The 21,139-nt window shown below is 47.4% G+C and overlaps 1 protein-coding gene across 1 annotated transcript in view; it reads left to right on the forward strand.

Annotated features, from left to right (window-relative positions):
* Positions 1 to 20,724, forward strand: part of LOC133484671 (complexin-2-like) — a 33,822-nt gene extending 13,098 nt beyond the window's left edge. The window contains exons 3-4 of the mRNA XM_061787609.1: positions 14,680 to 14,855; positions 17,598 to 20,724. Of these exons, the coding sequence (XP_061643593.1) occupies positions 14,680 to 14,855; positions 17,598 to 17,792 (371 nt within the window). The 3' untranslated portion in view covers positions 17,793 to 20,724. The remainder of the gene's footprint in view (positions 1 to 14,679; positions 14,856 to 17,597) is intronic.
* Positions 20,725 to 21,139: the final 415 nt, after the last annotated feature.

Raw genomic sequence — 21,139 nt, forward strand, 5'->3', positions numbered from 1 at the left:
GAACTAAACGGACTCAGTTCTTCGTCTTATTGAGACCGAAGCGGTCCGCTGCAAGATTTCAACTGTGTGGGAACCATGTGGGAAGGCCTGTTTTCTTGGAACTAATCCACAATCAATTCCACACGGTCAATAGAAGGCTCAACAATTCATTAATTGACCACTGCGCTCCACTGTGTGAAGAGCCCCAATTCCCACCAACAGGAGTCTCTCTTGTAGGAGTCTTCCAAGAAAGTCTCTTGCAAAGTGGGGAAACTCCACATTTCCTTCACTGTTAGCTTCCCGGGCACTCTATTGGTTCCGGTGTGTGCGTTCGCCACAAACAAAACCTAAAGCGCAATTGCAGCCGGCCGGCCGGCTTAGAGAGCGGAGCGCGTCGTGTCCTTCGCCAGGTGCCAGGCTCTGCAACTGAGAGTGACCCGGACACAGAAATGATGCCAACTGACACAATGGAGCTCTAATTAGCTTGCAGATGTGAAGCGAATGGCAAGCGCCTCCGTTTTGGGCGGGGGAGTGGGTGGCACGGCTAAATGCGTCTGTGGCAAATTAGCTGCGGACTAGCGTGAGCATTCAAATAAAAGCGTCCTTCTCACTTGTGCAAACACCTCAACAATGCCCGGAACATCTCATCAGCACATCAGACGGAATGTGCAATGAGCCCGAGCACATTAAAGCCACCAAGAGGAAGGAAGGAAGAAATAATAATAATATATATATATATATTATTATATATATATATATATATATATATTATATATATATATATATATTTTTTTTTCCAAAGGTGATGAATCCCAAGCTCTATTTCGCATCCAACATTCTGTTTGATGAACTTCTGATTGCGAATGTGAATTACTCGATGACTGACAACCACCAGAAAACCGCCACACTTTCTTTCTATCCGGAAGGAGCAAAGGCTCAAATTAAAAACACTTCAATCAGTCCAGAGGTTCCGTGGTCCAATTAATAACTAGAATGACTTCAATTAATTGGCAAAGTCAAAGCCCAAAGTGCGCCTGCTCAAGCATGGGTGTGCAATGTCGTCGTGTCGTAAAATCAACTCATTCACTGCCATGGACGTTTATACTCGTCAATTAGAATCCAATGGGTTTCTGCCACCGACGAATATATTCGTCAAGTACTTTTTTCGACGGGCGCTCGTGGAAAAGGGTCTCCGCCAGCTTGTCTGCGAAATTCAGGTTTGTAAACCACTGTAATGACAAACAGATCCCTGTAGATGGCGGCGTTGCATTGCTTTGAATTTGAGATCAGCACAGCTTTTGAGTAGAAGGAGGTAGAGAAATGCTAACATTGCTAGTGCTAGATGCTAATGCTGGAAGTCGGACACGTTTCGGTACTTCGCACTCGAACACAGCATGTAGTTTGACACCATGTAAAAAAAGCCACCGACGTTCAACTCGAGCCACGCTGTGAGTCACCGTCTCTCACGGCACATTTCTTAGTTATACATCTATAAATCAATTCTTAGTTTTCACCTTAAAACTGCTGATTATTAAAGATGGTGAAAGAAAGTCTGGTCTTTCTTTTGCTAGATTCAATGCTTTTATTATGGCACAACACAATATTCTGTGGGTCTTACATGCTGTAAAAGGGCTGACGTGACGACATGGGGAACTCTGCTTTAATAACGTCTGTACATGACAACCGGCACGGAGCACAAAACAATAAAATCATACAAGAACTAAAAATGATGTTAATGGTGAAAGCCCACGGTACACTCTGTCACATATGTTTATGGTCGTGCAGCACAGACGTGTCGGATCATCAATACAATCGCTCATCAAGCGCGACGATCCCTCCGCCTCCCATTTCTTCATGGTAATTGCGTCCTTGCGCAATCGTAACGAAGAGTACGAGTGCAAAGAATCCCAAAAGTCAAAGCCCGCCGCACACTCCAATCATGAACGGGCGTGCAACGTCGTCATGTCGCGCAATCAATACGATCGCTCCTCCTGTCAGCTATTAATCAGAATCACAGTCGAAATAAAGCGTACGAGTGGAAATAATCCGCACTTTTGGCCGTGTGCTGTGGAAAGGATGGCATCGCTGGCAGCCAGAGAGACCGAAGCGCTCATTCTGTCTTCACGCTGATTACGAGCAAGCGCGGCCAGATTCGTTATCATGGCCGCCGCGCACTCCGGACATCGGTGGCGCTTTTTTTGTTGGACGAGACGAAGCCGAGAGGAGGAATCTTTATCGGCGCTCGTCTAACGGAGACGCGCCGGCTGCTTAACACACCGACTGTAAAACGCGTGGAGTCACAAGACGGCGCTCTTCAATCCCGAAGCGCTATTGGCTGTCGTAAAGCATTGACTTTGCCAAAGCTTCGATATGCTTTGGCTTCATATTACCAGCCATCAATCAAACGGCACAGCCAGAAATACATATATAGCTAACATCATCTGGCCAACTCATCCATCAATGAATGCGTTCCGCTAACCTTTGCGTCCGTCCGGCCGTCCAATGCGCGAATCTCCGACATACCGACCTAACCATCCATTCGTGTCCCTCGATGCATACAACTGGCGTATCCATATCCTGTACTGTGTCCGGCTCATTTACCCATCCATCCATCCATAGGTTCATTGATTCATCATTCTTACATTACCAAATGCATACGACTGAGCCATCCATCCATCCATCCATCATCAACCTAACCTGCCCGTCTGCTAACGTATCGTCCAATTTACTAACCTAACCATCCAACTATCCATTCATATATCCCTAAATACTTGCGACTGACTAAGCCACCAGTCATCCAACCATTCATCATGATCCAATCAAGCCATTAAACTAAACCATCCCTCCCTCCATCCATCCAGCCAAATAACTAACCTGTCAATCTAGCATCCATCCATGTGATAAATACATACCACACACCCTACTAACCTAGCTTGCCATCAAGCCGTCCACCCACCATCCAACCGTCGGTCCATGCCGCCTACTCAAACATCCGTCCGTCCTGAAAAGCATCCATTCAACTTACCCATCATCATCATCATCCCACCCGTCCATATGGCCATACGTAGCCATCCAAGTAACCTACCGATACGCGGACCCATCGTTCACCAAACCAAAAGGAACTTTTATTTGCAGCAGCAAATCTGTAGTCAGTTGTCGTCCGAACGTGTGAAGTCGTGACGCGATTGCGAACAAGAACAAGGCTCGTTTACGATTCAGTGACAGCGTCATGCTCATTGAGCTGAGAAGTGTTGATTAGAATCAGTTTCTTGTGTGAGTCGGTGGGGGGGGAAGAAAAAAGGAACGCGGACGCGAGCGTCTGTACGTCTTTGTTTGAACTTCATCCAAAGCGACATCGGTTGAGCGACACCTCGCAGCTCCGAGTTAGCCTGCTAAAAACCTCGGGGGCGGGGGTCACCCGCCTTCATCTTCCGACTTGTCGCAACCGTTCACGTCCGGGCGTTTCGCTCGCAACACGCACACGCGCCGTGTCTCGGCTGCGTCGGTGTGAACACCGTGTGTGTGGGCCCCCGAACGCAACGCTCTGAGCAGCGAGAGCTGGACGAAGTAAGCGGGCAGCTGTAGGCGTGATCATGTGATGTGTTAGAAAAGCGCGAGTGGGCTTTCTTCTTGGTACGACGCCAACGGAACGAGCGGAAAGGCCTCAGCTGCGCTAATACAGAAATATCTCTTACTCCCGTCGGGCCGTCCCGATCCGATATTCGATATTTGAAACGAGTATCGTGTTTTATCGGGGATGGGCCTAAAATGTCAGCTACGAGCAGTCGATATGGTATCAGATCAATGTGGGCATCTGCCAGAATCGTGTCGGAAGCGTATCGGGACGTGCCTCCATTCCCGTCTTCCGCATCCGCCGCATAGCCCGGAACAGACGTAAATAGTAAAGGAGGCCAAGGTGGTACGTCGAACCGATGCAACTCGTTTGGGGGCGGAGCTAAGTTTAGCCAGGGTCGATGGGCACTTATTTATGACACAATGCCTGGAAAGTGCCATTTCCCCAAAAAATTTAAAAAAAAGTTGTTGCTGAGTACGCCCACTGACGCTCTGCACGCAGGAGAAGCCAATGTGAAAATGTCTTCCAAAGAAAAGCAGTCGGAAGGCTTGTACACTTTATGTAGCCAAAAACACGAACCGTGTAATATATAATACAATAAATAGCGGGATAACACTATCAGTCGTGCCATGACAGCTAAACATGACGGAATACGATATACACAGAATGCTGGGGGAAAAAACAGCACCAATCATTTGATGTTGCGCGGAAAACGATTCGTGTCAACAAATCTGAGAAGGTGTCAAAGGTGACGAATCACCAGCAAGAATGTCAAAACGCAAAGAAAAGCCATGCAAATGAACGGCCCGTCGCCCGGGAAGAGGCCGCCGACAAAGCGGAGAGGTCGGAGTTCACGGCGGACGGGCGGAGGACGCTGATCAAGTTCCCGCGCGCGCGCGCGCACACACAAAGCCAAGAATCAACGCTGCGTGTTTGATAATGACAACGAGCGCGGTTTTATGACGCGCCGTGACATCGTTCAAAAAAGAGTTATTCCTCCTAATAAGTGTCAAGCCGCTTCCGAGGCGGAATCAATCACGGCGGCTCTGCTTGCATCGCCCCTTTTTATTGCAAGGACGCCGCCGTGTAAATATTTGTCGGCTTTCTACGACTTGTTTCGCATTAGGTACGCCCACAAAATGGGAACCCTTTGCTGGTTACCGTAGCAACGTGAGCGGGTCAAACCATGAGCTGCCGAGAACAGCGCTCGCTATCACGCGCTCATAAAATGAGTCGTTCAGTCGTTCATCTCAAAAATGCACATTTTCCTTCACAAGATTCCATTTTTTTTTCAAACTTTACTTTCTTATTAGGAACAAATATGACGATTAAGATTACAACATTTGTCCTCTAAAAAATAAAGGAAAAATGGAATTCTTTAGGATTACAACTCTTGTAATATGAATGTACTCAACATGGCATGACTTCAAATACAACTTTCTTCTGGAAAACAAAATTGCCAATATGACTTTTGAAGATGATGACTTTTTTTTGGGTTTGGTTGTAAAATTCCAACGTTTTCCCTGAAAAATGTATCTCTTTTTGTTTCTCAAAAATGTTAATTTATTCTTAGAAATGTTGAAATTCTAACTTGTATTTCCTCCAAAAAAAGGAATATCTTTTTATAAAACGTGGCTTTTTCCCCCCCTGGTTATGTGAGATTTTACTCTCGTAAAATTGTGACGTTTTACCACCAAAACTTGATTTCTATCTCATAAAATTAAGACATTTTCCTCCGACAAGTCTGACTTTAATCTCTTATATTGCAGCACCCCCCCAAAACAAACCCAAAAAATGACTGTATTCTCGTAAGATTACCCTCCCAAAAATCTCTAAAAATACAACTTTGATGTTGCATTTTTTTTTGCTATGACTTTATTCCTGAAAAATTCTTTTCAGGGGGAGAAAAAAAAAATACCCTTCAAATATGCCTATTTTCCCAGGACTCCCAGTACTACTCTGTCATAAGATTACAACTTTTCTTCCCCTTTTTCCACATTTTCTTCCTTAAATTAATGTATTATTATTATTATTATATTTTAAAATGTCCCGATAAAATTAGAGTTCATCTCATAAAGTTCAGAAAATTCCCAGAAAAATGTCCTGACTAAATCGGATTTTAATTGAATCAATTTCACCATTTTTCTCAATGGGGAAAATAGGACTTTATTCTTGTAAAATGACAACGTTTTGTTTTTCCAGAGAAAACAATTCCGAGATGCAGCGTATTACTTCCACAAATCTCCATCTTTTTTTTTTGGACATTTCTACGCTATGAGAGCCTGGCCATCAAATGTAAATACGTAAACGCAAGGTCGCAGGCTAAGCTGTCCTCGGCTATCATTGAAATCGCATTTAATCGCGGGGGTGGGGGGGGGGGGGGGGGGGGGGGGGGCGGGGGCAGGAGGGCGGCGGCGAAGCCCGGGGGGATTACGTGTGGCGGGAAGCAACGCTTCCGCCGAGCTAATTCGCCGGCCGAGCCTCTCCAGAGACGGATTGAATGGGAGCCGCCGGCATTAGCATAGCATAGAGAGGCTGCCGGGGAAATTGGAGTCAAAGGCATAACTGCGGGGGGGGGGGGTGCATGTGTGTGCGTGTGCGTGCGTGCATATTTGGGTGTTAGGGATCAAAGCGTGAACATAATGCGACGAGAGAAGCTAAGCGCGCGGCTAGCTTCGCCTTTTCGGGATCATTTTCGGGGGCAAAGGTGGCGACCGCTCGTTTCTTCGCTCGCTATGAGCAGTCGTCCTAATTCTGCAATATTTCAAAACGGGCTTATACGGTTTTTTGGGAAAAAGACTTATGACCCCTAAAAAAAGTCTATATTTTTTCAATATCTATCATGTATTGCCTCCAGTAGTTTTTGAATGGCGATTGCCTTGTGTCCGTCCGTCTCTTTTTTGTCATTGTTGGCGGCAGGCACCTTTCCGGTTCGCGGCGGTATTTCCCAGCTTTGGAGCCGAGCCAGCCATTTAAAGAGACACCGCACACATTAACGTACGGCCCGATGGTCCACATTCATTAGTTTTTATCTTGGAAAAGTTCCCAAAGTTCCCAAAGTCTCCTCTCGATTGCTATAATTGCACTTTTGGATCGAACGGGCGCGTCCGAGCCGACTCCCGAAAGGCTCGGATCGGGCGGTTTCCAGCGCAACGCCAGCAAATGCAAGTTCCGAGACCAAACGGACCAAAATGAAGACCGGGGTCCGCCATTGCGTTGCGGTACATATCTCGTATATCTCGCGCTCGCCAACCTGCGGGTTTTTCCGGCTCCTGGCGTGTTTGCGCTGGCTAGCGGGCGCTCATAATGCTGAGCCGCGCATCCCACAACACTGAAGCCCTGCTGGGATTTTGGCTTTGACGCCATCGCGCTACGGCGTAAACCGACGGATCTTCGCCCATTTTATTCTTCTGCCATCATCACTTGGTGGCCTCTGAAGAAGAAAGACCAGTCAAAGAATACGACTTCACTCAAAAGATTCTTTCTCTCTTTTTGAAATTAAAGATGATCTCATAAAATTACCCCCCCCCTTTGAAACATCCGACTTCATCCTCGTCAGATTACGACTTTTCTATCAAAAAATACAAATGGAATATTTTCTCCTGAAAAAGCAAAGACTTCAATGTCAAGATAATGTGCATTTTTGGCCCCCTAAAAAAAAAAGAGCAACCCTTGCATGCTTGCCACATTTGTTCTCTCAAAATGAACAACTTCATTCTACCCCTCCACAATACAATGTAATTCACTTCAAATTGTTTTTTTTTTTTTTTCTCAAGCAAATGTGACTTCAATGATAAGCTAACATTACTTGCCTTTTTCTCCCAAAATGTTTTGTCTTGAAAAATACAACTTTAATCACATTACACTTTTCCCGAGAAAATAGGACTTTATTCTCACAATTTGAAAAGAAATGACTTTTTTCTTTTGTCTGGGCTCACGCAGCCGCCGAGTCACGGTTGTAAAAATCAGTCGGTCCAATGGCGTGGCGTGTATTCAATTCATGCGCCGACACGGGTTTCGCGTTGCCAACTGTGACGGACGCTTCCTCCCCGTTGCCGTTCATTTGCCGCGTGGCTCGGGAAGGCCCGCGTTCGCTGCTTGAGTGTGTTGGTGTGCGTCCTTGATGCGACCTCCGTGGTGAGAAATGCAGCCCGTGCGAGCGCGTGTGTCGTCGCGATACCGGTGGCAAACGGCAGAGCGATGCCGGCTTCTCGCGCCCCTGAGATCCGCGGCGCTTATATTTTGGGGTCAGGCCACGTTTTCATGACCTCAATGTTCTCTGAACGAAAAATATCCTTGGATTCCTTCTCCCTGTGCCGGTATAAAATATGCCTTTGTTTATTTGATTGCACAATATGTGATGTAAGCCCCCACGCCGCCCAATGCAATCTGAAATTGAGATAATTTCCCATAAGAAATCATTCAAATGGAAATGAATTTGTTCATGAAGTGTAACGTTTGAAGTTCAATGTTTTGGGGATGTACGAGACAAGCGCTGATCGTCGCCTCAGGTTCATTTGGGTCACAACATTTGGGACGACGTCGCCAAATAAACTACGACGACAAGCGATCCACAGATCCCCCCCAAAAAATCAATCAATAAATAGGTGCATTCGAAGACTGGAAGACTTTGGCACAAGTCAACTCCAGCCCCACCCCAGAACAAATCAAATAACCCATAAAAAAAACAGTTCCTCATTAGCACAGCGACCTGTTTCTGTCTCCATCTGAAGACTTGTTAGCCGTTAGCTGGCGGCGGCGAGGAAGCGCAAGTTCCAAAAAGCTTCCGGCGCAGCCAGCTCAGTGTGACACACACGCTAAGGGACTCCGAGCCGATTTGATTTGGATTTGGATTTCTTCCCCCCTCCCTCCATCTTATCGAGGTCTGACGCTCGCAAAAAGCCAGCGTGGGAGTCCAATCGCAGCCGCGACCTCTGTGTGACTTTGAAGAAGTTGGCCAAACGGGAACGTTTGGGACGCGACTCCGCAGCTTCGTTCGTCCTGCCTGACTTATTAGTTATGATCCCAGCTTCATTTTGAAGCTGAAAATGCCAGCGGCTTGCATATAAACATTTGGACAAAGGCCCAAATCCGTCGCATTCATACCTGGTGAAAGCGCTGAAATTTCAACTCCCGTGTTGTCCAACGACGTCGGCTAAAATCCGTCACAATTGAGTTTTAGGCTCAGCCGCTTCCGATCTGACTTGGCTCGAGTGCGAATCCTGGTCCGAGAGCCGAAATGTCGACCGGCGTGGCAAATTGTCCACCGCTCCTGCGCATCGGCGGAAATCGAGTGGATTTCGAGGTCGACCCGCTTCCGACGGGGGCTCGTTGGGCTGAATTTCCTTCGTGGCAAGGTTGCGGATTTAGACTTTGCATGTAGAATCGTCGACGGCTCCGCCTACTTCCTCGAAATACGACGTCGGGGCGCAAGTGGAAAAGTTCAAAGTAAAGTGCTAAAGTCAAAGCCCTGGAAAGGTCGCCATTTGGACTTCCGCATTCCGCACGGCGAATGTCCCGAGGCTCCGCCCACGTTTTATGGGCTAGGCTCAAGTCTTTTCCGCATCGCCCGTCTACCTGGCATAACTGCTTCTGATTGAGGCTCCTCCCTAGCGGGAGTCCTGACGTCGTACTCCAGACGGAGCCTTTTGAGTCTTCATCAGTCCGTCGTCCTCGTGGTCGCTAACCCGGGAAACCTCGCTCGCTCGCACGCACGCGACGCACGCAGACGCAGCACAGCAACACGGCTGCCGACGAAGAGTCGTGCGTTTTGTTCTTATTTGGCCGCGTCAGGCACACGCGCGCGCCCGTACATCCTCACTCCGTTATGTAAAGTCTAATCCCGGCGAGCGAGGCGGCCGTCCGTGACCATCCGCCCTTCTTCCCGCTAAGCCGAGGAAGCGGTCTCCCGCTTCGGGATCGAACCGGTCCCCAGTTGACCACCCAAAGTCCATTCGAAGCCGCTCGCTCCGGCGCTCGTTTCACGCCGGCCGTATCGCCACGCCGAAAAAGCGGGGACTTCTCTCTCCGTCTTTGGGGACCGTTTGAAGCTCGAAGCATTGCGACAAAGCAAGCCGCTCGGTGCGGAAGAAGCCAATCAAACCGTATCGGGATCGACTGCAACAGAAATAGACACGCCCGAAAAACGAGTCGAGTATCCAGTCGGGCTGGCGTTTCATCGATTTAATAATACTCACGATCATGAATCGATCGCTCCCGTAGTTCAAAGCGTGTCCCTGCTGACATGCGCTGCTTCCACTCACAACATGGCTGCAGTCAGAGAGGAGCCACCTTAGCGGTTGGGTCTTGGGCTTTGGTTTTAGGACCCCTCCAGCAACAATTGATTTGGGGGAAGAAAAAGCAAAAAAGCAACGAGTGACTTCAAGTTCTGCAAGGAAACGGACAACGTGAGCGTTTCCATCGTTTCCGCTTTGTTTTCCGTCAGACAAGGAAGACGTCCGTCCGAACATCGCCAAAGCCGTGGCGGCCGTTTACGCGTCGCCAAAGCGGTTCTTTATCGACATGTTGGAGGGAACCTTTGACCTGAGGTGTGTGTGCTTCCCGGCCACGCGAATAAGACCGAAAACCGGAGGCGCTTACCTATCGACAAAAGCAGAGACCAGTCGAGCCTTGCGGTCGGACGGCTAAATTGTTGAACATTAAATATGTTGATTTATTAAGGATCGTGTGGACGTGCATGTTTTTCCAAGAGGAAGCCACTTATATTATCTGGAATTAGTATTTCTGCGTCAGTTGATGTGAGTGAATGCTGATGGGGAGAAAAAATGGAACGAGAAAAAGCAAAACAAAAACAACAGAAAAAGTTTCTTTCGCTTTTTCCCACAGGCGAAATCGATTGAAATCGGATGTTTGTGTTCATTCACCCCAGCCTTCAAAATGTACAAAATAGAGAATACAATATTGCGCCTTTGTCGCGGGGATTGCGATTTCATTTCCGAGCGTCGTCACAGTCCAAGTTGACTTCCTGTTTGACGTCGTTGCCGGTCTTGTTTTGGTTCTTGATTGTGGTGGGCATTCAAGGACGAGCCCCGGATTTTCCGTTGCGACGTTCTGTGGTTGTCATGGCAACCCCCCAATACCGTCTATGCAAGGTAGCAACAACCTTGTTCTCGGACTGTTGCCACATGGAAGAAATCGATCAGACAATCCCAGAATCCTTTGGGAATCCCCCCCCCCCCCCCCCCCCCACTTATCATTCCGCCACCGTGAGCTTGTCCCGAAAGAGCAAAAAAGGCCTCGATCGACCTTATTGGCTGACATGTTCAACTCAAACTTGTCGGCCAATTGGAGACGGGCTTTCCCGAGTAGCAGATGAAACAAAAGTGTGGCGGAATAATTGCTCCGCTACGTTTCGTTTTATTGGCTCGCCGGTCCCCGAAGCTACTAGCTACGTAGCTATGCGCTGTGAAACGATACCACGTGCTTTATTGGAAATGATTTTGCGCACTCCCAAGCTCCGTGTCGTGGAGCCCCAGTTTGTGAAGTATTGCTTGCAGGGATGATCTCTATACAGCGTTCCATAGAACGAATGATGCTGATGGAAGCCGAATGACCAAAGTGCTCAAAGTAGTTTTTGGGGAGCGTGTACCACGTCCCCGCTTCCCAGATTCCCTCGTCGGCTGCTTCGAGGGGAGTCTTCGGGGAGGGGCGTCCTTCCCCGCGGCGCCGCGCAGCAGCTTTGTCGCAGCCCGCACAAGCTAATTAGCCGCCGACGTCGAGATTAGCAGAGCGCGGCTTCGGCTTCGGCAGAGAGAGACGCTCTCGACGGCACTTGAAATACGAAAGAAGACGGCGTCGCCTGGCTCCGAATGATTCGGTGACTCGGCTCCAGTGCGAGGGCGCCCTCTGTGGACATTTAGGATTTCATACTTCGCATGGGCCTGCGTAGGTGCTGCTGCTTTGATGAAAGCAGCAGCCCACTTGAAATGGGCTGAGCGGTTGACCCTTGATTCACGAGAGAATTACACTTCCCATCATTTTGTTCTTACCGGTAAGATCTGTGTGATGTGATTGTGTCTTGTAGGTGCTGCTGTTTGGGTTAGCAATAGTGCAGTTATTTGAACTACGAATTTAGATAATTGCAATTTCTAGCCAACAAAGCTTTAGAGAAATCCCAAATTTGCTTTAGTGTTTTTGTATTTGGAAAAGGGCGGCCTACGTTTAAGCTCGGCGTTTATTTGAGTTGAGCGGATGACGCATTTCGGCATTTCCACTAACAACACTTTGCCTGCATAGAAGTCAGTGAGTACAAGTATCATTGTCTCAGTAGAACGTGCCTCTATAGGTGCTGCTGTTTTGCTTAGCAACTGTTCAAATGGGCTCAGCAGTTGTGTGAACAAGGGCGTCGTTACACTTAGTCCATGTTTTGTTTATTTTGTTTTTTTTTTAATTCCTGCTGGGAAAAGGGAGGAATGTATTTGTCTTGAGTGGACGAAATGGGGGCATGAAAATAGCACGTTGTTACATTTAACGCCCCTTTCTTTGCGTGTACGTAGCTATCGTGGTAGAATCTCTCTAGAAATTGAGTAGGTGCTGCTGTTTTGGTCAGTGTTTAAGTATTTGTTTCTATTTGAGGGAGGCACGTTCATTTGTCTCGAGTTGTCGAGGGAGTTGGCCACTAATTGGTGCGTGGGGGGGGAAAAAACCAAACATACTTATATTTAACACCACCCTGTTTTTGTGCGATTGTAGATTAGCATACAGGCAGAAATGCCCCCTTCCCGTTGTGCTGCAGGAATTTCCGAGCCCACGCTGCCACGAAATGACATTTCGCAGTGATCGGCGGCGCTAATTAGTTGATGAGAGAAAATGTCACCGTGGCGGGATTGGAGCTGCCCGCTGAAATGTGAGGTGGACGTTCTTCTTTCAGACTCCGAAAATCCGCAGATGAAAAGTTAGTGAGATTGATTGTTATTATTATTATCGCTGCCCCAAAAAAAAAAAGCGGCGACGTTCGACCCCAAAATTTGAGTTTTGGCCTGGAGCGACGCAGGAAGCAGCAGAGCCTCTTCGGGCCGTGATGAAAGCCAAAAATATGACGCACACCTGCATGCGATCATATCCGGTACGACAAGAACAATTTGCCTTCGGGGGGGAAAAAAACCAATCTGTACGAATACAAGCCCAAATTCTCCAAAGCTTTGTTTGTCCTGTGTGATATTTGCATAAAATGCTTGTGTGGCTTTATATTGGGGACTCCTGCTTCCCTTTTTAAACTAAACGATCCACGTGGATTTGGCCGGCGGACTTGTCCGCAACTGGGCGCACAAAAATCGTCTCGAGGACCCTCGCCCAACAGGAAGTCGGCCATTTTGGAAATCCACTTCAAGTCCTGCTATGGAATTCTCCCAAATAAGCTCCAATCGGAAGCAGATGGACTACACAGATGGGTGACGCTCACTAAACTTTGAAGCTACTATTACTATTTGGATCGATTCGATTTTTTTAATGGCGACGTGTGTGTATGCCCGCGATAATGTGTGTCATTTACGGTTCCCGAACAAAACTCACTGCTGAGTAAGCACTCCCTGAAAAGTAAAAAAAAAAAAAAAAGATTGAATGAAGGCAACTGGACGTCTTGTTGGCTGAAGACGCTTCGCCATTTACAAATCAAAGCAGATTTGCAAATGGATTTTCGCCCAACTGTCATTTGAAGACGGTTTTATTTTGGACCAGATTTTCTATACGCGATATCGCACGCAGACATTCCCCCAAAAAGGCCTTTTTTTTTTTCTCGACACAAAAACATCCATTTCTCCGGAACGCGTTACGCGGGTTTCAAAATTCAAGGTCGAAGCGGCCTTCCCAATTCGACTTGTCAGACTGTTACTGATTCAACCTTTACGCGTTAGCATGACCTACCTGGATGGCTGAGAATGTGTTAATAATAATAATAATAATAATAATCACCCCCTGCCACCAGTTTCGCAACTCTCAATATGGATTCCAGTGGAGATGGACAGATGGAAGGAAGGACCTGTGCCCCAAATTTGACAGGAAGTCACCCATTTTGGGTTGACGTAGCAAATTCGAGGCCCCGGCCGACGCCGCACGTGGTCGGAGTTCATTAATTAGCCGTCACCTCGGCTGTACGACGACGGGCGGGCGCTTGAACCGGCTTGTCGACGCCTCGCCGTTCCAAACGGCAGCCGGGAACCTCCGGGTCGCCGCCGTCTCGTCGATTTTCCCGCCTCGAGCGGATGGCCGCGTCCGGGATTTCCTTGAGAGGCGGAATGAGGGACCTGCCTGGCTTATTTTTGGATTTCGTTTTTTTGTTGTAAATTTCCTCCCGTGAGACGGCGAGGTTGGCTTCTGGTTCAAATCAATTTGTTTCCGGTGCTTTGAAAGCGCAGGCGGAAGGAAGGTTGGCGAGTTGCCGCGGTGGAAGCGGCGGACTGGAAACGTGGAGCCGCAGTGACAGCGCGCACATGCGAGGACACACGGGCTGACCATCTGGATTAGTGCGGGGAAGAAGGTCCACAGGCGGTCCCTGCGATGGGATTTGCTTCTGCCGGGTGCAATTTTCAATTGGATTGTCTTTTATTCAAGCTGGAATCGCGGCGTGCGCATATATAATATCATATCATATCATATCCACAATATATTGAATTCACGTGGGGTGTCACTGCGGTGAAGCAAGAAGGGAGAAGCGAGCGTCCCAATTAACGTGGGCTTTCAGCCTCTTTGTGGTCGGGTCCCGACCCGAGGTCGGAGTGGACGCTTAGCATGAGGAGATGCTAATGCCCTCCGGGAGGCACAAAGGCGAGTCATAATTTAGCGCCGCCGCTTTCATCCCGGCCGCTCGCCTCTCCTGTCGGCCACTTGAGCTTTGGTTTCAAGTGGCGCCTTTTTGGTCTTGGACTTTAAGGACGCTTAACCGCCGCTTTTGGCTCAACGTTTAAGGCTGCGTGAATGCAAATGCAACGGCGATTTTTGTCTTGGGCTCTATCGTGGACTCGTTTGGCCAAAACGAAAGACTTTTCTTTCTTCTTTTTTTTTTTATCTCCGAACCTGCACGAAGAACGGCCACGAACAACCGCGCTAAAATGGAACGAGGCTCGAGGGTTCATATTCATCATTTGAAATCGTGAATTTTGTTCCTCCAGGGGCCACCAAGGACATGGGCAAGATGCTGGGCGGCGAGGAGGAGAAAGACCCCGACGCCCAGAAGAAGGAGGAGGAGAGGCAAGAGGCGCTGAGGCAACAAGAGGAGGAGAGGAAGGCCAAGTACGCCAGAATGGAGGCGGAGAGGGAAAACATCCGACAGGGCATCAGGGATAAGGTACACGAACGTTCTCAGCGAGCTTTCCGTCCGGTAGATGTACAAGTCTACACACCCGTCCGTCCGTGCTCGCAAACCTTTGGCGGTAGTCCAAAAAATGAGATCCCCCCCTTTAAATGTGCTCAATCGTCTCGATAACGAGAGACAAAGACAAGGCGGGAGGAATTATAAACAGTTCGAAATAGCAGACAGCGTTGGCGCGCAAACCTTTAGGCTTCCGCTAGAAAGCACACACACAAAAGGCTGGGAAAGCCCACTTGAACAGCTGAACTTTATTTGGGCTTGATCACAGGCGCTATAAAAGGCGGCAGGTGTGCGCTGACTATATTTAACAGGAGTTTGAACGTGATTGGTTCATTTTCCAGGCTGTCATCATTTCCATTTTTTTTGGGGGGGGGGGGGGGCGATAGCTTACTGTTTTAAATCAATCAACTGTAAAATAAAAAAAACACATATATTTACGTTAGAGGCTTAGAAATTCTTCTACCGGGTTATCAAATATTCGATTTTGTGTGGGGATTACAGTTTATTATTTACAGTCAGTATTTTCGTAACAGCTTAAACTGATGTCCCCCCCCCCCCCCCCCCATAAATTGATGATGAGTCAGTAACGTCCCGGAAAACGGGCAACAAAAATGGGGATCTTTGTTTTGCAAAGTAAAACTACAGTATGATTGCAAATGTCTTCTTTTGATTAAGCGCAAAGACAGACAGATAGATAGATAGACAGATAGATAGATAGACAGATAGATAGATAGACAGATTTGCAATTTGACGTGGCGGCGGTGTGAAAGCGGCTTGAAAAAAAAAAGAAAAGAAAAGCGGCTGAAAGGACTAATCCACCGAGAGGTGGAACAGTGACGTGAACATTGGCAACATTTGACTTTGGAGCCGACTTTTTGTCACGGTCCTCGTTGCGTTTTTGTTTTGCAAGAGGCGAGCGAAATGGACGTTTCGGGGCGGCCCGAGCGTAGCCGCCGTCTCTTCGGGCCTTTTGTTGCTCTTTGAATAACTCTGAAGGGTTGCCGAGCGACACGGACGGCGGGCGGCGACAAGCGTAAACACGATGAGCCGATACCCGTCGAGAGAGTCCTCAAAGCCGCCGCTGCTTTGCTTGTTAGGAGACTTTTTCTTTTTTTGGGTTAGGGAAAGTTTGCCAGCAGGAATATATTTAGGGATCAGAAACGGCCGAGCTAAAAGAACATGAAGATTGAAGATAAGTGTGGAATCCCCAAAAAGTCAATGCCGGCGACGTATCGCCACAGGCAGAACGATGAAATACTCTCCCACGAGGTGAGTGGCGGCAAGAACGTAATCAGCCAGATTTCGACCTATCAAAAGTATACGGATCCTTATGTCAATTCTTATACTATTTGGGACATTTTGATGTCGTGGTTTGCCCCCCCCCCCCCCCCCCCCCCAATTTAAACTACAGTATGTGCCTCGGCTCAAGAAAGGTTTGGCAAATACTGTCGAAGACGATGACTAACAAAAAGCTAACAAGCTCCCGACGGTGTTGACGCATCATCAAATATAAATAACCAGGGAGGACGTATCATAAAACAGAAAGAACTCGGGATTTGTGAGTCCGCCCATCTATTAGTGTTGTAATTGCAAGAAGAAAAGCGTTTTTATACAGCGTATTGCCGTGAGATTGCGCAAGGTCGCCTCGGGGGGGCTCCGGTGGATCGCGCGCAAACGATGGCGAAGAACGGCTGACGGGCTGTTTTCGCGGACCGTCGATCCCCGGACGACGCCGCGGCCCGTCTGTAAAAACACGCCAAAGGCCGCGCCGGTGGTCTCGCTCCAGGATCTATTTTGGCCCCAGAATCCCATTACGGGGAAGCGGCGACGAGAGCTGGTCTCATTTTCCGCATCTCTGCCTCGTGATCAACCGTCGGGCCGCCCCTCGCGCGACGCGCTCCTCGGTGGCCTGCTGCGTTCGTTATTCATGCGCGAACGCTCCCCCCCCAAAAAAAAGACGACAAAACAACTTTTCATGATTGTTTTTCTGCCATGTTGAAAATGTGAACATTTCGTCCTCGAGACGAGTTTTGCCGATCAACATCACATTGGGTGGATATGTGTGTGGTAAAAAGAAGTCCCGCGAAATGGAGCGGGAAGTCAGCCGTTTTGGTTGAACTTGGCCATTTCACAGTCGCATCGATTTGGCCATTCACCTGAATTTGAAAAATGAGCAACGTGAAATTTGGCGCCCGTGTCATGACAGGATGCACGTGCCCAAAAATGAACAGGAAGTCAGACATCTTGGTTTTTACGAGGGGATTGGCCCAAATAAGCGCTGATCGGAAGCAGCTTTCCCGGACCGATGGCCGACGCTATATTGCAAAATTGCTTCTTTTTGTTTCCCGACACCAACTCGTGGGGGCGGAGCGTAGCGTCAAAGTTTGTTTCGATCATTCGCATCGTTTTTCTCACCAATGTCTTTTCAATCCTGGATTCGTCTTTGCATCGTATTTGAAATGTGTTAAGCAATAGACGATGGAAATGTTGATCAAAACAGGAGACGGGAAATTGTAGCAAGGACCAGTGCTCGAAATTGAACAGGAAGTCAGCCGCGTTGATTTGACGCATCCGAGGTTTCTACTTTGAACTCCTACGCCCCAATCTCGAGGCAGATGTGATGCGAAATTCCATTTTTTCGCCTATGACACCTAATAGTTTCATCATTTGAGCCCATTCGCCGCTGCATTTGAATTTGTTCTTGGTGTCCCCGTGCAGTACGGAATCAAGAAGAAGGAGGAGAAGGAGGCGGAGGCGGCGGCCGCCATGGAGCAGGCCTCGGAGGGCAGCCTGACGCGCCCCAAGAAGGCGGTGCCCACCGGCTGCGGCGACGAGGAGGAGGAGGAGAGCATCGTGGACACGGTGATGAAGTTCATCCCGGCGCCGCTCATGGATATGTTCAACAAGAAGTAACGCCGCTTCGCGCTCGGCTCTTCTTCCACTGCTGCGGCGTGCGTGACCTTACCTTGGTCAGATAATGGCTCATTTGATGTCCCGTCTGCCACTTATTAATAAAAGTCATCCTCATAATCGCCCCCCCCCCCCCCCGTCATGCCTGCTTTGATTTGTAAATAGCCCGGCCTTCGTTACATGGCATATAACCAGCTGGATAGAGTACAAGCCATATTTGTAACTTTGAAGACAATATCCAAGTCATATTTGGTTCTTTTGTTGTCGGTAATATCTGAAAAAAAAAAGAAAAAAAGTGATTGATTGGTTTGTTAATTGTTTTTTTTGGAGTGCTTTTTTTTTTTTTTTTTTTTTTAAACATTTTTTTTTTATTAATGGCATGCAGTGAGACGTGACGTGACGTGACGTGGTCGTTTGTCGCCACCGCTTTAAAAAAAAACAAACCAAAAAAAAAACCCATTCAAATCTGGATTGTTGACTCGCTCCACATCAGAGTGAGCGGGGGGCTTAAAAGAAAATCCTCAAAATGACGCAAAGTTTGTCTCCGAGCAGTAAACGATTGTTGTCGCCAACGTTTTGCTTTTTGTTCTGCGATTGCAAAAAAATATGACACTTCAAAAACAGCATACGGTGGCAACTGCGGAATATTCGAATTGTCTCTCATCCGTCCGTCCGTGGCAGTGACGGACGAGCTTGGTTTTTGCCCCCCCCCCGTTGTTTGGTACCAAAAGCGAACATCGCATATTCTTGAGTCGTTTATCGCCGGCCGGAGTTGTCAGATGTCCTGATTATCAACATTGACATTTCGCTTTTGCGTGTTTTGATGTTTGCGTGTCGCGAGACCCTCCATTTTTGCTTCTATAAAATTCTAACGACACGCATTCATGAATTGCGCCAAGTGTTTGCTCCATAATGTCAGTCGTCGCAAAATGTACAAATGGCACACGCGAAGTTGGAGGGTTGTTTGTTTTTTTTCTTTTCAATACGCCAAGTTAGCCTCATTATTTGTCACAAAAGCAACAGAATGTATTATTTACATATTTTTCCGAAAAAGTAATTATTTATTTATTTATTTTTTTGTAAATTTGTTTCAACGTTCACCGGAGTGTTTGCATCGTAATGTCGGAAAACGTAAAAATGCTGCAAAAAGGTCTTCGGATGCCTTTTTACCGTATGTTAGCTTGCTGCTGGAAGACGCAAGACACGGGTACAATGTTGGCATCGTAACATTCTTTTTTTTCTTTGGGAAATGCAAAAACACATTGAGAGGGTCATCGGATGTGGAGATGTTTGCCGTGATCTTTTTGTTTTTCTTTGTACATTCCGCGATGTCTTTCCAAACTCTTCCACGCAATACCGCCAAGTTAGTCGGTTTTTGTATAAAAATGTAACGTCGCACATTCACGAGTTGTTTAAAGCCGCCATTGTCATTGACATCAGAACGTTATTGTTCAATCGGGATAAATGCAGCAAACGTTGAAGGGTTGTCAAATGTGAACTTATTTTGTTATCTCAGTCACTACACAACATCTTTCCGAGACATTCCGGCTATTTCAGACAATAGCGCTAAGTTATTAGCCGCAAAAAAAGAGAACATTTTAAGACGGTTATTCATCGAAAAATGGAAAAAAATCATAGCACGTGAAGTCGGAAGTCCGATGTTTTTTGTTTTGTTTTTGTTTTATCGCAAAGTCTTTCTGCAACATTCCAACTATTTCAGACATTCCGCTAACTTACCTCGTTGTTAGCCAAAAGCTAGGCTGCCGTTAGGCGCAAAAAAAATCAACGCAAGCATTTCCAGAAATCGACTGTGATTTTAGCATTCAATCTGAGCAACAGTCCAGCTTGTACGTGACAAATCGTAAACGTTAAAGCTAAATGTTTCACCGACCGAATATCCTGAATGTCTCGTATTTGTGCTCATTTTAGTCATCTAAAATGACAGAATTGTGTTAAATTGGCGCGTTGCAGTAGCGTCCTTTTTATCAGCATGACGAGCGTGTTCCTGTAATTTCACCCTGCTAGTAAACTGCCGCTGCTAGCCCGCATTTAGTGCGCTAGCACCCGATTGGTGACCAAAATCATACATCCGCAAACGACGTCATCGAGTCAAACCAAAGAACGCCGCTCGTAGTATTGGACGAAATAGTTTTTCGTTTGATGAAAAATTCTGCGTATCTCAGTACCTTCGCTAGCCTTCTTCTACGAGCGTCATTAGCCAAGCTCGCTGAAATCCCCAAGGGCCTTGAAATTGTGCACAATCGTTGTTTACAGCCCCGGCCCAAATCTACCGAGCTACGTAACTGCCCCCCAACCCATTTGTACGAGTGACCGAGCTGCTGCCGCGCTCTCCTCGTAGCGTCGCTAGTTGAAATTGTCACGCTCCCCACGGCTAACGGATCACTGCCGCTCGCTCCACAAAAGCCTTTTGTTTTTTCGCCTCATTAATCATCATCATAATGACAATAACTCGTAGAAAAAAGCCACTTGACACTAAAACTACTCTTCAATGTGACTTGAATGTAAACGTGTCATGTTTGTAGTGTCTACTTGTGAATGCTGAAGTTAGCGCGCTAATCTTTTGTGTTGTCTCTAGGTGGTCTTGTTCCTGTCCTCTTGGTAGCTGGTGACTGTTTTGAATCTTTGTTTTTTGTTTTGGTCTCAAGTGGATTTGAAGTGCATATTTAAGTCTTTTCTACTGCAATGTGCTCTCGCCCTCCTCCTCCTTGCTGGATGTACGCATGCATGCTCTGTGGCGCGCGACGCTGCGACTATGAAGCGTTTTCCATGTGTCCCGTTGTGCGCCGCCGTGTTAGCCTCACTTGCATGCCACTGAAGACAGAATATTTTAGTCAGGAAACCTTCCTTCCAAAAAAAAAGACACGAAAAACGTGGAATCACTGCAGACTCTGAGAATAAAGTGATTTCATCCCAACTTTTTGCCGTTGTCTTGCTGTCTTGCCGTGCCAGTTTCCCCGATCGACACCAAATTGGATGGACCGGTCTGCTGTAACGCCATGTAGGTAAAAGGTCTTGAACAGGAAGTCGGCCATTTTGCTTTTAAGCAGACATTCTGAGCAAATTTCAGGTCTTGACTTTGACAAACTTGATGTTTTACCATGTCAAATTGCCTTATTCATCATGTTAGATGACATATTTCATCGCATAATACTGGAAATGTGTTTTGGAAGTTCTGCCTGTTGCCCTCAAGAGGACTTGGAAACACGTATATCCTGGGGAAAATGTTTTTTGTTTTTTTGGGGGGGGGGGTTGCCAACGTGATTCTCTAAAAGTCACTGAATGTCAGTCCTTGGAAAGTTCGAAATTGACCACCGACGCTGTGGAGAAAC

Source organism: Phyllopteryx taeniolatus, chromosome 10 (assembly GCF_024500385.1).
Source record: "Phyllopteryx taeniolatus isolate TA_2022b chromosome 10, UOR_Ptae_1.2, whole genome shotgun sequence".
Lineage (NCBI taxonomy): Eukaryota > Metazoa > Chordata > Actinopteri > Syngnathiformes > Syngnathidae > Phyllopteryx > Phyllopteryx taeniolatus.